Source organism: Heloderma suspectum, chromosome 1, assembly GCF_057233095.1.
Source record: "Heloderma suspectum isolate Gila_16-S chromosome 1, 16-S_ref, whole genome shotgun sequence".
Classification (NCBI taxonomy): domain Eukaryota; kingdom Metazoa; phylum Chordata; class Lepidosauria; order Squamata; family Helodermatidae; genus Heloderma; species Heloderma suspectum.
In genome coordinates this window covers 298,469,418-298,486,523 of record NC_139458.1, presented here as the reverse complement: position 1 = coordinate 298,486,523, position 17,106 = coordinate 298,469,418, and the positions used below count along the sequence as shown (strand labels likewise).

Below are 17,106 nucleotides of genomic sequence, written 5' to 3'. Positions count from 1 at the left end.
TAATTATTATAATTTAAATAGAAATACAGTACATCTCACCAGAGTGTGGAAGACTGTCACCAGGGAAACTGTGTGCCTTGCTCAATCTGCTGTCCAGGTGCTGTTGGTGGGCAGCTTCAAGGACTAGCTCTTCTTTCTGATGGTTCCTTAACTTTATACTGGACTTGGACTGGACAGCCCTTCAAATAGAGGATGCATTCAAAATAAAGAACAGTCCTCTGGCAGCCTTTCAAATTCAGGAATGTCCTCTGAAAAAGAGGACACATGGCCACCCTAGGGCCAAGTCCATGTGTGATGCTTGCTCCAGATCCTACAATCTGCTGTGCCAATGCCACTTAAAAATATATACAGCAAAGTAGATCAACAATGCAATCCTATGCACATACAAACTTAAATATAAACCCAATTGACCCAGCTGGGATTTACTGCTGAGTAAATATGTATAGGATCCATGTTACTGTTTGGAAAAAAAATTAAAAACAGACTTATTATTTGACTTTCATTTATTGTGCTAATACATTAAAATGTATAATGCAATGTTGATGCTTGATTAATCTCTAGATTTCAAATCACCTTTGAGCATTTTATTTTTTTTTAAGTATAAACTTGTGATATTTTGCATTTGTAGTTAACTTTTAGTAGTTTGATTGCTGTTGGAAACGATACCTGCTAAGTCCACTACTGTCTGATAAGATGGATGAGCAAATAATTCCCTGCTGTGATACTGATTCAGATCTTGGCCTTCACTACTGGATTGGAAATTATTCTCCAATACATTTGAACTTTGTTGTAATCAGAAACAGCATTTATTAAAATGTATATACAAGAGTAATTCAAGTCTATGCCCCAACCACTGATGCCGAAGAAGCTGAGGTTGATCAGTTCTATGAAGACCTACAACACCTTCTAGAACTAACACCAAAAAAAGATGTCCTCTTCATCATAGGGGATTGGAATGCTAAAGTAGGAAGTCAAGAAATCACCGGGATAACAGGCAGGCATGGCCTTGGTGTACAAAATGAAGCAGGACAAAAGCTAATAGAGTTTTGCCAAGAGAACATGCTGATCATAGCAAACACTCTTTTCCAACAGCACAAGAGGCGACTCTACACATGGACGTCACCAGATGGTCAATATCGAAATCAGATTGATTATGTCCTTTGCAGCCAAAGATGGAGAAGCTCCATACAGTCAGTAAAAACAAGACCTGGAGCTGACTGTGGCTCAGATCATGAGCTGCTTCTTGCAAAATTTCGGCTTAAATTGAAGAACGTCGGGAAAACCACTAAACCGTTCAGGTATGACCTAAATCATATCCCTGATGAATATACAGTGGAGGTGAGGAATAGATTTCAGGGATTAGACCTGATAGACAGAGTGCCTGAGGAACTATGGACGGAGGTCCGTAACATTGTTCAGGAGGCAGCAACGAAATCCGTCCCAAAGAAAAAGAAATGCAAGAAATCCAAGTGGCTGTCTGATGAGGCTTTACAAGTAGCTGAGGAAAGAAGGGAAGCAAAAAGCAAGGGAGAAAGGGGAAGATATACCCAACTGAATGCAGAGTTCCAGAGAATAGCAAGGAGAGACAAGAAGGCCTTCTTAAATGAACAATGCAAAGAAATCGAGGAAAACAACAGAATGGGAAAGACTAGAGATCTCTTCAAGAAAATTGGAGATCTCAAGGGAACGTTTTGTACAAAGATGGGCATGATAAAGGACAAAGAAGGCAGGGACCTAACAGAAGCAGATGAGATTAAGAAGAGGTGGCAAGAATACACAGAAGAACTATACAGGAAAGATCTGAATGTCCCTGATAGCCATGATAGTGCGGTCACTGAACTTGAGCCGGACATCCTAGAGAGTGAAGTCAAGTGGGCCTTAGGAAGCATTAGTAACAACAAAGCTAGCGGAGATGACAGTATTCCAGCTGAGCTATTTAAAATCCTAAAAGATGATGCTGTTAAAGTGCTGCATTCAATATGCCAACAAATCTGGAACACTCAACAGTGGCCACAAGACTGGAAAAGGTCAGTTTACATTCCAATTCCAAAGAAGGGCAACGCCAAAGAGTGTTCAAACTACCGCACAATTGCGCTCATTTCACATGCCAGCAAGGTGATGCTCAAAATCCTACAAGCTAGGCTTCAGCAGTATGCGAACCGAGAACTACCGGAAGTACAAGCTGGGTTTAGATGAGGCAGAGGAACTAGAGATCAAATCGCCAACATTCGCTGGATCATGGAGAAAGCAAGAGAATTCCAGGAAAACATCTATTTCTGCTTCATTGACTACGCTAAAGCCTTTGATTGTGTGGATCACAATAAACTGTGGCAAATTCTTAAAGTGATGCGAGTACCAGACCACCTTACCTGTCTCCTGAGAAACCTGTACGAGGGTCAAGAAGCAACAGTAAGAACCAGAGATGGAACAACCAATTGGTTCAAAATTGGGGAAGGAGTACGACAAGGCTGCATATTGTCACCCTGCTTATTTAACTTATATGCAGAGTACATCATGAGAAATGCCGGGTTGGATGAATCAGAGGTCGGAATTAAGATTGCCGGGAGAATTATCAACAACCTCCGATATGCAGATGATACCACCCTAATGGCAGAAAGCGAAGAGGATCTAAAGAGCCTCTTGTTGAGGGTGAAAGAGGAGAGTGCAAAAGCTGGTTTGAAACTCAACATTAAAAAAACTAAGATCATGTCATCTGGCTCTATCACTTCCTGGCATATAGAAGGGGAAGAAATGGAAGCAGTGACAGATTTTACTTTCTTGGGCTCCAAGATCACCGCAGACGGTGACTGTAGCCATGAAATTAAAAGACGCTTGCTCCTTGGGAGGAAAGCTATGGCCAACCTAGACAGCATAGTAAGAAGCAGAGACATCACCTTGCCGACAAAGGTCCGTCTAATCAAAGCTATGGTTTTCCCAGTAGTAATGTATGGCTGTGAGAGCTGGACTATAAGGAAGGCTGAGCGCCGAAGAATTGATGCTTTCGAACTGTGGTGCTGGAGAAGACTCTTACGAGTCCCCTGGACTGCAAGGAGGTCAAATCAGTCCATCCTAAAGGAAATCAACCCTGGGTGCTCAGTGGAAGGACAGATAATGAAGCTGAAGCTCCAATATTTTGGCCACCTAATGCGAAGAGAAAACTCCCTGGAAAAGACCCTGATGCTGGGAAAGATTGAAGGCAAAGGGAGAAGGGGACGGCAGAGGATGAGATGGCTAGATAGCATCACGGATGCAATGAATATGAACTTGAGCACGCTCCGGGAGAGAGCGCAGGACAGGAAGGCCTGGCGTGCTATGGTCCATGGGGTCACGAAGAGTCGGACACGACTGAACGACTGAACAACAACAACAACATCAACAATATACAAGAATAATGGCAATTCACAACGTTCTATGTTCTCACTAAGATTTTACAGGAATAATGTATAGCTTATTCTGCAACTCCTGCTAATGTTCAGTTACAGCCCTTGCATTGCTAATGTAATGTATACCACTATTTATTCAGGCAGGATTTCAGGCAAAATGGAATTTGGCCCAGGTAATGTATGCACTTGGTTCAATGCTTTCTATGAGGATTAAAGCTAAAACCTATGTAAAACAGACCCTGAGCGTCAGTGCTAATTACAAAACCAGATTCTGTGGCCTAACTACCTCTTTGATCTGCAAGCAACACTACCTCCTCTGACAGTATCCACAACTGGAGGCAGATCCCAAACACAAATATTCTCATGAGTCATTCTCACTCTCATCCTGTCCTTGCCCTGCATTGCCCAGACAGAATTATTGTTCACTTGTGAACAAAAAAGGATGTATAAACCTAGCAGCAGCAATTTCATCAGGCTGCAGAGCAGAGGGAGAGATGAGAAGCAGGGCTGTTCCATCACCTCTGCTGAGACACCAGCTGCCTTTGGCCCTTCCCTCAACTGTTACCTAGCAACAGCCATTCCATCAGGCTATGTGAACTGTTTCCATCCCAGCTGGTTGGAATAAGAACTATAACTTTAAGAACTGGTGCCTGAGCTCGCTTCCCCCTGCCCCCTGCCCAGTTCCTTTGTGTGTGATGTCTTTTAGAATGTATGCCTAATGGCAGGGACTTGTCTTACTGCTGATGTTTGTAAGCTGCTTTGAGAGCCTTTGGGGCTAAATAGCAGGGTAAAAATGCTTTAATTAATTAAGTAATGTATTATAAAATTGTAGTAAATTGTATTATAAAGTCCATAAATCAGTATGAGATAAAAATTCTGCAACACTAAGTAGTGTCAAAGTGATATGCCAGTAATTATTCATCCCTGTGGAAATCTTATTCCATAATTCTCAAAAACGTAACCAACCAAAAAGAACTCCTGTTTTTAATACAGTCTTATGGAAATAATGATAAGCTATGTAAGTAGTTCTCCTGACAAAGGCAAATTGCAGTGATTCTTGTAATTCAAACTGTAATTCCAACCTCAGACTCTATAACCTGCTCAGCTAGAACTCTACAGGTTTCTGAACTACTAAAACATTTCAACATCACTGTCTGATTAAAGAGCTTCTTACAACTTGTATCCATTACAGTTCACAAGCAGGCCTTCAGTGCTCTAATATGGCAGAAACAACAACAGCCCTCCTCCTTTCAGTAGTAAAAAATCAATTCATAGGCTTGGATCATAATTAATGTGAACAGAAGGAAGCACATGCAAGTGGACTTACTCCTCCCATCTCCAACTTCTTGAACCCCCTTGAAAAGTCTCTCTGGAGGATCAGCACCTCACCCAGACAGTATTGGATGGGGCACAGGGGCTGCTGGAGAAGGGCGACATTGCTCCAAATCAGGCAGAGCCACCTTCTGTGAGCAGAGCTCGCACACTGTGCTTCTGCCCAATTTGGGGAAATTCCCCCTCCCCTGGCATCCCCCTCAACCTCATCCCATGCTGTTCAGTTGGGACCCCTGAGTCTCCAGAGAGGCAGAGCGGTAGAGGAGGAAGGGATGAGAAAGTCCCCTACTGTGAGTTCTACTCACTCACAATAGTTCGAATCCAAGCCATGGTTTCCACAGGGGATGGATTATACTCAGTATCATATAATTGTTACAATGGAGTGGTAGTCTTAGATCGGGGTGTAAAAACCCGGGCCGGCAGGCCTACCCCAGCCTGTGGGGCACCCCAATTTAGGCTACGCAGCCTCTTGGGGTTTATCCAAGGGGCGGGGCTTAGGCTCCAAACCTTGTCCCTTGGATGAATCCCCTCGGAGGACACCCTCTGCTGCTATCTGCGATTGGAGATAACAGTGCGGATCCCCCTACTGGTGCACCAGCAGCAAAACCTGATCCCTGGCCCAAGCGCTGGGCAGAAGATCCACCCAGCACTTGGCGTCAGTTGGGCCTGGCCATGCCCACTGACATCAGGGGTGTGGGGACGCCCACCAGATGTCATATGGCTTGTGGAGGCCTGGTTGGGGGATCATTCGGCCCACCCAAAACTAGTTCTGAACCATTGTCTTAGATAATATTAGTAAGCAGAGCATTTTAAGACTGGCTAGAACAAAGAGCAGACCAAACGCACAGGGAAAGCCCAAGAGAATTAAGTTACATCAGATGCCCCAGTTTGGCTGGGATTCTAGTCAGTGGCCTAGTTAACAAAATGTTGAATCCACCCGATAATGCAAATGCTAGCCACCCAATTGAAGCCTTTTCAAACATGCTTCACACTGCAAAACCCTTTTGAAAGGAAAGCTCCAAATTTTCCCTCACCCAACCCCGCCCCCCCCATCTCTCTAGTTACATACCTGGAAGATTCCAAAACCATGGCCGCTTGCAGAAACTGTAACTTCCACTGGTTGTGTAGCTTCAATCTAAAAGAAATTGTGAACATCAGCAAGCTCAGAAAAGCACAGTGAGCTGGATGTACTGCTAGAAAATGGTGCTTCTTCTTTACTACGGTACCTCCTTGGTCTTGAGAAGAAAGCGGTTTTCATTAGTGATTCTGAACACAGATGGATTTTGTTCACTATGTGCATCAATGGTTACATCCATTTCTGTTTCGATGCCAGTGGTATGTACTGCACAGGTACTCAAAGCCTGCAGGGCCACTACAGTGTCCTGTTAACAGAAGGAAGAACAATTTCTTTTAAATATGAATGCCTGCAAAGGAAGTAGGCACTAGCCTGTCTTACAGGAGGATTCTCTTACTCTTAGGGCTGATTCATACAGGATCCTCTGAACCAGGACCCTTACTCCAAATATACTCAGTGAGGTGCCCAGGTAGTCACCCACCAGGCACTGACCACATCAAGACCTCCTTAACTTCAGCAGGGTTGCTGCATCAGGTGCCCTTAGAAATGTGGTAGAAGGTCCTGACCAGCTCTCACAGAGAATCAGAATCTCTACATTTTATCCCTGAAAACATTTCCATATGAATTATTGCCATTCCAGAAACCACTGACCGAGTAGTTAACACTTCACTGCTTTGTAAGTTTCCAGTCTGAGGCTTTAAATGAAACACTCTATGGCTGGAGTCACATAAAAACTAATTATTAATTAGTTTTAGCTAATTAGCCTAGTTAATTTGCAAAGAAGGTTTTCTAACCTGTGTAGAAGAAAAACCTCCCAGATGGTTTCTTTGCTGACTTAGCCACTTCATGATAGGGATACCTTCTAATAATCTGTCTTGTTTAGCATGGGACAAGAGAGCATAGCCTGCAGCCTCGATATCTACAGAACGTGGCTGCCAGGAATCAGACAGTTCAGAAGCTGGTGATATCCAGAATCTGAGTTCTCCTGAAAAAGAGAAACAAACTTTCACAGAAGAAGAGGAGGAGGAGGAGGAGGTTTTAGGTTTCTGAAGCTTATACATAGACTATTTCAAAGATCAATTCAATGATTTCTTGTACTGAGAATGTAAGAGCCATGCTAGATCAGACCAAAGGTCTATCTAGTTCAGCATTCTGTTCACACAGTGGCCAACAAGCTGCCTGTGAGAAACCCACAAGCAGGACATGAGTGCAAGAGCACCCTCCTGCTCTTGTTACTCAGCAACTGGTGCAGACAGGCATACTGCCTCTGATACTGGAGGTACTAATTCTTACGTACTCAGTTTCAAGACGCCTCTTTAATACATTTTATTGGTCAAAATACACAGCCATTTCAGACATGCCAGAGTAACAAAGTAGGATTTGCTATCTCTGACAAGTGTAACTGTGTTACGCATGTGTTTTCAAGCAGTTGTTTGTCATATTCACACTTCAGATTGTGTGTATGTTACTATTTCCATTTATTTATTTAGTAGTGGGCCATAGGCCATTCACATATACAGAACAAGTAAACAACAAAACATAGTTGTTTAAAACATATTAAAGCAGATACAACATCAGGTCAAAATCTAAAATGGTTAAAACTACAATATTGTCAGAGAATATTATTTAAAATTAATGGCTGGCTGGAACAGGAGCAATCCACACTGCAATATTTTGTTGTACGTCCCACTTGTAAATGAGTAAGAGGCATGAGAGGGCAAGCAGTGACTCCTATGGGTCAGTAATTCTCTTAGTATAGTGGCATAACAACAAAATGCTTTGTGATCAATATGGTATATATAAATGGTGCCCTATGAAGCATTAAGATAGGGAAGAATTCCTAATAGTCCCAAAATTCATAATAGTGGCCAATTTTGTAACTAGTGGGGGCAGGGGTTAGCTATAAATTATGCAGTAGTTTCTATGGGTCCTGTTAGCATTTTCTTCAAACCAGTGTGAAGAGCACTATCCAGACAATAATTTACCTGCAATTATTGATTAGGCTATCTGCAGTTGTTTTACTTAAAATGAAATGTATAGCATTACTATCACTGAAATTAATGCAATTCTTGGAGATTTCCAATCTTTTCAACAGGTAAGGTTCTTAGGAAGCTGGAAGGGGACTTAGTGTGTGTGATGTTTTAATGACATTTTATTGGGATTTTTTTTTTCTAAAGCTCTGGCAAATTTCACCCCACGCCGTGTAATTGGTGTACAGGATTATTTGGCCCAATACTTATATAAATATCTTCCTATGTAAAGTCAATCTTCCGCTACCTTGTTGTTCTGATCTCTCATTTAGTATGTCCAGAGCTGCCTTTGATTCTGCACTCTTTGCCAGTGATAAAGCATAAGTCACAAGGGCCAGTGTATAATTATCTGATATGCCTTCACTTAATTTAAATTCCAGGAAGTTCAATGCTCTTCTTATATTCTCATCATACTGGGGAAAGAAAGATAATATTGTAAGAGATACATGTTAACAACCTAAAACAAATTACTAATGGCCGATCACCAAGCGAACGTTGACTACAGCAAAACGTTAAAATGCAAATCTAACATCCAAAATAAAAACATAAGATGCTAATGTTATGGTTATGCGTTTGCCATAATTCCACAAGGGCACACAAAAATTCACAGATTATTAGGCAGGGTCAATAATTCAGCTGCCTGAGAATCTCCATTTTCAACAAGTTTCTAGCCCTTATGGGTGAGAAGATATGCTTGGAAGGGTGTGGACAAGGTTGCTGAAATCTCAACATGCAGAGCATGGCTAGCAAGGAGTGCGGGCATTCAGTGCCATGCACAGCTACTTGCCATTCTGTCAGTGTTGTTTGCAGTTGTCAGGAAAGAGCCACAGCTCAATGGTAGAGTACCTACTTTGCATGCAGAAGGTACCAGGTTCAATCCACAGCATCTCCAGGTAGGGCTGCGAAAGAGTCCTACCTGAATCCCTGGAGAGTAGGGATGTCGGAGAAATCCACAACAGAAACAAATGAGTTTGGATTTTCATGAATCGCACCTGCAGATTCCATAGCAGAAAAGCTTTTCCCTCTCGGGCAGATTCCATTGACCTGTGGACTGTTTTTTCTAACTTTCCCAAATTTTGTCATAGAAAAATAGGCAAAATAAAAAAACGCGGCCGAAAGTGTGCATTTCCCCCATAGGCTAAAACATGGAAATACACATGGGGGGCGGATTTGTGAATTTGCACAAATTCAGAAACCAAAAAATCCAATTCTGTCAATGGGCAGACAATGGAATGAAAGGCACCTGACAATCCATGAAACACAGACAGAATGGATTTCACACAATCCGTACATCCCTACTGGAGAGCCACTGACAGTCAGTGCAGACACTAACCTAACAGTCAGTGCAGACACTAATTAGATGGACCCAATGGCCTCAGTCAGCATAAGGCAGCTTCATAGGTATCCTGTTTCCTTTTTGGTAGAATTCTGATTTAAAGTATTATTAAAATGCATTATAGCTGCATTAATTTTTCAGTCACGTTAACATCAGTGTTACTACTACCTTATCCGTTTGATACTCTAATAGTGCAGCCGTAACATAAGCTGTGAGCGAGATTGGTGTATTAGTGCCTCCTTGCAGTTCAGTATTTAGTAATCTTCCAGGCTCCTCGAATTCTCCACTGGGTTTCTGATGGCGCACAATCCAAGTAGCTGCTGTCTCTAGTATATATGGATCAATATCTATGAACGGCTGAGCTTGAATGAAACTTCTTAATACAAAAGCTGATAACCTAGGGTGAAATGATCATTAAATAGTAGAGTTAAACACTTTCACGTTTAGTTCTTTCTATTTAACACAAAGTTACTTTTTGGGTTGCAGTAGGGACAAGCAACTTGTTAAAGATACATCACAAATATATGCATTGGGGGGCTGAAGCAAAACTGCATGTCAATTTCATGTGATGAATTTAATTTACGTATTACATATTTCCATGAATATGAGATTTGTGTCTGGCCTTGTAAATTATCTGGATAGGAGACCAGAAATAAACCATATGTAAGCTGCTCAGTGCTCTTTAGAAGAGAAGCAAGGTATAAGTGTGATTAGATAAATAAATATATTTGGGGAATATACTGGGCTTGTTCTATCATATTCTTACCTCTCAATTTGTGTTCTGCAAGGCTTGGAGAGACAGTTGTTAGCAACCTGCCATACTCCTAGGTATGTACCACAAAACTCCAAATGGGATTCCAAAAGACTAACAAAAACTGCATGTGAACCACAGGGTGTTTACACTGCTAATTCTGAGAGTCACAATCACTTGACGCTTGTGCATGAATTTAACTTTGCTAGTCGCTTGCTGAATCAATAGAAAATTGATGCCACTTGGTAACTGCAAGACTATTAAAACTACATGTTGGTTACTTGCCTGGGGGTGGGGGGTGAGGGAGATACAACACTTACCACGTACTCCCAGAATGGTCACTGTTTCCAAAAGCACTGAAAGAGCCATCATCCCTTTGGTAGAGAAGCTCTCTTTGGTAGCCTGATGAAATGAAATATGAGAACAGAATTGTATGACCTGGAGTGAGTTTATACAAGAGGTTTATCACCTATCTCCTTGGCTCCCATTGCAAGCTAATAAGTTCCCCTGATAAGAGGCAAGATCCATGAAGATTCCTTTACTAAAGCAGTTTTACAGGCTCACATTATTGAATAGCAAAATGCTGTAAAGTATGTTAATAATGTAATGGGAGAATGAACTGGCACATGATACAAAAAGAATGCAAAGATGGTTTGTAATATTAAAAAGCATGCAAAGATATTTTCTTATGAACTGATTCAATAGCGCCTTTTGTGGTCAAAATACTTAACTTGTTTATCATCACAAACCAATTATCATTCCCACACTGTAGCTGGCAATCTGATTCTGAGAGGCAGCGACTTGCCCAGGGAGTGGAGGACAGGAAGGCCTGGCGTGCTATGGTCCATGGGGTCACGAAGAGTCAGACATGACTTAACGACTGAACAACAACAACAATCCACTTTTCCAGTTCAAAACTGTATCCAGTGGATTACACTGGCCTCTTATCTGCATGTGGATACTACTATTTAATGATAAGGTGAGTGACATCACTACTGTACTCTTACCCTTATAACCTCTGTTAATGGAACACTGATAATCCCGTATATCTATACCTCCTGAGTACTGCCTTAGTGAGGCCTTTTGTAAACAACACCTCCTCACAACAATATATATAAATTTAGACCAGCTCTGCTCCTGATCTGGAAATGAAAGTGATCAGTGGAAGTGACAAAAAGTAGGACAGATGTGGATAGGTTCAAGAAAAGGTGATCAGTCCAGATAAAGGATGCACTGCTCTTAGCACCGGTATAACATACAGATGTAGCAGGAGTATAATAAAATCAAAGGGTTAAACTGGAAAACATAATCTCTTCTAGTCCAAATGCCTGCCCTGAGATGAACATATTAAACTACTTCCATACCACACATTACCATCCTCCTTGTGTGTGTGAGTGAGTGTGCACACACATACACGTGCACACACACACACACTGACATGTAAAGCAAGCTAATCAAAAGGGATAAAATATTTACAGTAACTTTTGTTTAAAAACAAAAAGAATCAATACATACAGATCATAGGCTGAAACTTCCAACATATATAGCCAAGGTATAGCAAAGGTACAGTCAGTATTTCTCAAAATGTAGGCTGTTTAAAAAAATTTAAAAGCATTACAAATTGATCAAATGACTGAATAAATTAGGCCTCCTAAACACCTAAGCTCCTTAATCAAAACATAATTTCAATATGTGTGAATCAATCATAATTTAAGATTGCTCCAGATTTTACAGCTAACTTGGCTGCAGGTAATTTCTCTGTAGGAAAATGTATGTTTTTATCTTCGTGTGAATATTCTTTGGTGCCATGCGCACACACTAAAATCTGCTACAACATTCTATGATATGAAAAGAAGAATGAAAACAACTGTTCACCAGATCTACCTGAGACAGGTTAAGAAATAATCATTTGAAGGTACTGGTTGATTTAGATTAAGGGCGTAATCCTACGCATTTTTAGACAGGAATAGGTCCTAAAATTCCCAGCATTCCCCAGCCAGCATGGACATGTCAGGGACATTTCACAGATTTTATGGAGGCAAGCCTGCATTTGCCATCAAACTCAACAGGAAACTGCTGACAGTCATCATTTCCTGAGGAGTACACTTACAGAATACTTATGGTTGTTGCATTCTCACTTTATTTTTAAGCATATGCTTAAAACAAATTAACTGCCCAGCTAACAAATGTTATATATGAAATGGCTTTTAAGCCAACTTTAGGTAACTGTTCAACCTTCAGAAAAAAGTTGGACAGTTGTCTCTCAGGTTGCAATCCTAAACACACATAGCAGGGAGTAAGAAACATTGAATACAGTGGGCAGAATCCAATTGGGCACTTACGCCCCCACTGATTTTCTTGCGCCCCACAGATTCTGTTGCAAAAGATCTTGCCAATTCCATTGTGCAAGTGGGATCCACCATTTGTGCAACAGAGATGTAGCATTTCCCACAGGAAGCCCTGAATCAAGTAGAAGCAGTCATTTCTCGATCGGGACAGGTTGGTGGAGCTCCCTTATGTGAGCTCTGCTGACCTGCCCCATTCCAGAAACTAGTGTTTTCACTCATTTCCGGTTGTCCCAGGAATGCTAATCCTTCGTTCTGCAAACGGTGGATACTGCTTACAGACAGGAATTAGAGGGGCACAAGAGAATTGGTGGGGACGTAAGCGCCCCATTGGATGCTGCTCACAGGGACTTACTTCTGAGTAAACATGCATAGGATTGCACTTTTGTGTTACCCTTTTTTAAACGCCTTCCAACTTTAAGTTGTTACAAAGGTGGGCTATTAGAGGGTTTCATAAAGCAAAAGGCTATTAAACAGGAAACAAAGACTAGAAAAATGTTCATAATGATAGTTCTGCAGCCAGTACTTTTTAGGAGTTCAGACATATGATTTAAAGTTTCTTTTATGTTATATTGGGTAAACTACTATCGTGACGTATAAAAAAACACATCATGCACAATTAAATATCAGCCTGAAAAGAAGGACCATAGGAAACAACTGACCAAACAAACAACAACAACAAATGTATTTTCCTGTTTTAAAATTAAATCCACGATCACAATAGCTCTTGTTTCAGCCACAAAATATTACTAAGAACATTGCTTTAAATCTCAAAGCCAAGCATGATTTAAGCAAAACAATGCATTACTAAATGTCAATTTAACAATACAGTTGTGAATCATTAAAATAGCTTTAATAAAACTAATGTTTGGAGAACTTAAAACATTACAGCAGTATAAATCAATCTACAGGGAGTGACAGATTGCTTGCAAGCTTCAAAGAACTTGCTTAAAAAACAGATGTTCATTATTTTTGAAACTGTGTAACTTTAGGGTGGCCAAAGTCCAGTTGTCAGGACAAATATAACCCATGGAGTTCAACAAACCAAACAAAACTATTTCAGTGGCCTTTGTTCCTTCTTTGTGGGAGACTGTTCAGGGATTCAAGTCCAAATTTAGTTAAGTCAACAGACTTAAACCAGAGATTTGGCTGGTTGTGTTCAAAAAGGATGCAACCTGTGTGATGCAAGAGCAACTTGGAAGTCAGGACTATGTATGCTGCAATGGTACAGGAAAGGCAGATAATATTGTACCAGGTATAAGATTCTCAGCTTTCCTACCTTGGTCGGCAGGGAATCTAGTCCTTATGATTGCAAAGTGTGTAGGCAGTGCATAATTTGGGTTACCTTGGCATAGAATTTGGAGGCAGTGTTACACATAGCACTATTTCTAATTGTGACAGCTTTCTATTAGCAAGCTTTCAATGTTCATAGAGTTTTCCTTCAGAAAGAATAAGAAAGGTAGGGTGAGCTTTAAGCATACATCCAGACTAAATAAATGTTAGCCTTTGGGCTCTCAAGGACTCATCAAAACTTATAAAATTATAGACTTTCAACAGCATTGCTTGGTCCAAGTAAAGGTAGAATAGAAATAGAATAGGTCTCGTTTTTATCATTACTAGGATTGAATGTAGACAGCCACTCACCAAGCAGTAACTTAACGTAATGGGCATGCGACTGCTTGGTAAGCTAGTCACCTATATCACTCTGGCAGGTGTTTTGGAGGAAATCATGGGAAATGGAATCTTACTGATAAACGCCCTCTACCACCTAATGTATAATTGGGGGGAGGTGGGTACTTCTATTGTAAAACTCTTCAACATACAATACATAACAAAAAATACACACACACACCCAACAGTCATTTGGACATGCACACAACATACATTTAGAGAAGCAAAGATATACAGGAATAAGATGATGGTATAATTTTTGTCCAGAGAACCAATGGTACATGAATATAGTTTAATCCTATATTTATGCCAAGAGATTTCATGCCAAGTTGAACAGGAGCACAGCAAGCTACTAAAGGTATGTGAATACAGGCCACAGCATGTGTCAAGTGTGGAGCAACTCTGTACTGGTGATCATTACTTTCCATACTGTGTCTGCTGCTTCCTGCCTATTCTACCCCACTAACCCCCCACATCTGAACCATGGATGAGGCATAAAGAAGGCAAACACAGTTCATGCAGGAAGTGTCAACTTCCATGTAACATGACTTCTCCCAGTTCTAGAATGAAAAGTTGGTGTGTTTGAAACCTCCAAAGAAACCAACACTAAATGGCAGGCTTGTCTCCAAAAACATGTTCCATACCTTCTCTCATATATGATACAGCTTTCAATTTAAGACTTGACTGCAGATTGCCTCTTTTAGACAGATAGTCCAGGACATAAATATTAGGTGCAAAGTTGATCATGTTCTGTTCCCCACAGCCATAAGGCATCTTGATCAGTGACTCCATACCACTGATAGAAGGGCCGAGGATATCACCTGAAAGATACACAAGACAACATACGGAATTACCAACACCAGCAACATGGAAGCTTGAGATAAAGGCCATAGTAACACTGTCCTGGCATATACATCTAAGCCACTGGAGCCAATTACCTTGCTTGTTTTCTTTTAAACTCAAAAAGAACCCAAGGAGCACCACACAAAATATATGCATGCATTACAATGAACCCTCCACACAACCATTGACATTATCATAGGTATAGAGTATTTTATATCACATCTGCAGGTAATGGGTGTCCAGAGATAGTCTGGGAGCATCTGAGGTTCTAGAATTACTGAGGTTTATTAGGCACCTGGATAGGAGACTACTGGGAGCTCCATGTAAGAGCGGAATATAATAAATACATTTTAAAATTTGTAGGTAATGACATATAAAACTGAGAAGATCAACAGAAAAAGAAGATATTAAAATCATCCAACAGGAACAGAAAAATCTATTAAACTAGCAAAATAGCTACGCTAGTACACTGACAATAAAAAGGAGGCTAAAATTCATCAATTACATTATTGTGGTAAACAGAAATATCTCAAGGAACATTTTCTTTTGACTGGTGTTTAAGATTTGCACCAATTCTCACAGACAAAGCATAATCCATTTATACAAAAACAGTCACAACATCATACCAAAAACTAAATAACTTGCATGCTGATTAACTCAGCAATCAGTCAGAGTACGATCAATTTTATATTTAGTTTTTATTTGCCAGTAGATGCTAAAATCAACTTATGAAGAGGGACATAATGCTTACCAATGAGAGTGACTTGCACTCTTTCACTGCCAGATACTACATTAGAGGGGAAAGTGAAATTCAAAGTTTCCACAAATCTACTTGTTTTGGACAGGTCCAAAAGAAGTGCCTGTGAATGAGATTGTTCTAATCCCTCTGCCTATTAAAAAACAACAACACACAACCAAAGATTAGATGCATCTCCAATCATTATTACATTTCATTAGATATGGTAGATGTGTACGTACGTGTTCCCAATACTGGGGTCTCTACAACACATAGTGCTGATACTGGTAAACGGAACAAAAATGTAGCAAGTGGAACAATTAATCTTCCCATGCATTTTTGCATCACAAGAGTTGACAGAATACATTGCATACTATCAGAATTGTATTTTCTTATGATATATAAACCCTTTTCAAGACAAATAACAGGGCCTTCTTATTGTATATGCATGGCTAAGGTATTCAAGGAAACAAATTATGTTCTCAAATATAAGTTCACTGCTGTGCAGAGAACATCACGGGGTTTCTTCACTTTGGTGTCAGTCCTGTTTTGCATGGAGCCTAAACAAATCCTAGGGACCAGTTCAAATGTTCTCAGCTTCATAAACTATGGTTAGTTAACTGATACTAAACCAGAATTCCCAATTTCAGATGCACTAAACCAGGATCTCTGTTGCACAAGGGGAGGGTTAAAGGGACAACTGCACAGGGCAGACATTCATTCCTAGCTCATAAACCATGGATTATGAAGCTGGGAACATTCCGTCCCAACCACCTCTACGCTTCACACTAATCTTCTAAACTAATGTGCCATGTACATGACCAAATAGTACTGGTGTTCGTATATGTTACCTGTCTGAGCAGAAGTGCCTTACATATCCAGGCTTGAAAACAAACATCCCACTTGAAGTTACAGTGTGACTATCACCAATGTTACATACATCCTGACAGTATGCAAGCCCTATGCAGGCATTTGCCTACATCATGCACAGGGGCATTGCACTTAAAAGATTTGGGGCCCAGGCCCACAGGAAGTTACAAAACTTCATAAAATGTGCATATGCTTGGGTTCCTTGCAAGAGGAAAAAAGGTGGGATATAAATGCAATAAATAAATAAATAAATAAATTGCTAATATATAAGCAAATTTAGAAATAATTACTAGCATTTATTTAAATGTCTCAAAAGGCAAAGCCAGCCAATTAATTTCTTATCCAAATCACCTCAAATACAATACATTCTTCAGTGAATATGTACCCTGACCTGGATCATCTCAAATCAGTAGTTTCTCTTCAATTACAATTAATTTTCAACGGTATGAAAAAATTTCCCCAAAAAGAGTGGGTGGAGATTTTTCCATGAGCAATTCATACACACACGTACCCTAAAAATGGCAAGGTATGCACCAAAATGGCATTCCAAAAGTTTTACAGAGTGCTGTTTCTGGTGCGTTGAGGTCAATGCACAAGTGCGACATCATGAGACTAGCTCAATTCCACAAGTCATGATGAAATGTGGGTGCAGATGTCATTTTGCCCCAAGCCTATATACTTCTGACACACTGAGTTATACAACAAGGCCTTTAAAGTATTTGTGTGTCATTTAT

The 17,106-nt window shown here is 40.5% G+C and overlaps 1 protein-coding gene across 4 annotated transcripts in view; it reads right to left on the bottom strand.

Moving 5' to 3' along the window:
* The window catches only part of CD109 (CD109 molecule), a 107,573-nt gene that overhangs the window by 19,092 nt on the left and 71,375 nt on the right, over positions 1 to 17,106 (bottom strand). For 2 of the 4 annotated variants that reach the window (XR_014786600.1, XR_014786601.1), the window contains exons 22-30: positions 15,518 to 15,656; positions 14,568 to 14,744; positions 10,228 to 10,309; positions 9,325 to 9,553; positions 8,068 to 8,233; positions 6,585 to 6,775; positions 5,942 to 6,097; positions 5,785 to 5,850; positions 40 to 179 (exon numbers count right to left, since the gene is read on the bottom strand). Coding sequence is in view for 2 of the 4 variants with exons in the window: in XM_084826943.1 (XP_084683069.1) it covers positions 5,785 to 5,850; positions 5,942 to 6,097; positions 6,585 to 6,775; positions 8,068 to 8,233; positions 9,325 to 9,553; positions 10,228 to 10,309; positions 14,568 to 14,744; positions 15,518 to 15,656 (1,206 nt within the window). In the remaining 2 variants the exon portion in view is untranslated. The remainder of the gene's footprint in view (positions 1 to 39; positions 180 to 5,784; positions 5,851 to 5,941; positions 6,098 to 6,584; positions 6,776 to 8,067; positions 8,234 to 9,324; positions 9,554 to 10,227; positions 10,310 to 14,567; positions 14,745 to 15,517; positions 15,657 to 17,106) is intronic. The other 2 variants (XM_084826943.1, XM_084826942.1) reach the window with 1 other exon arrangement.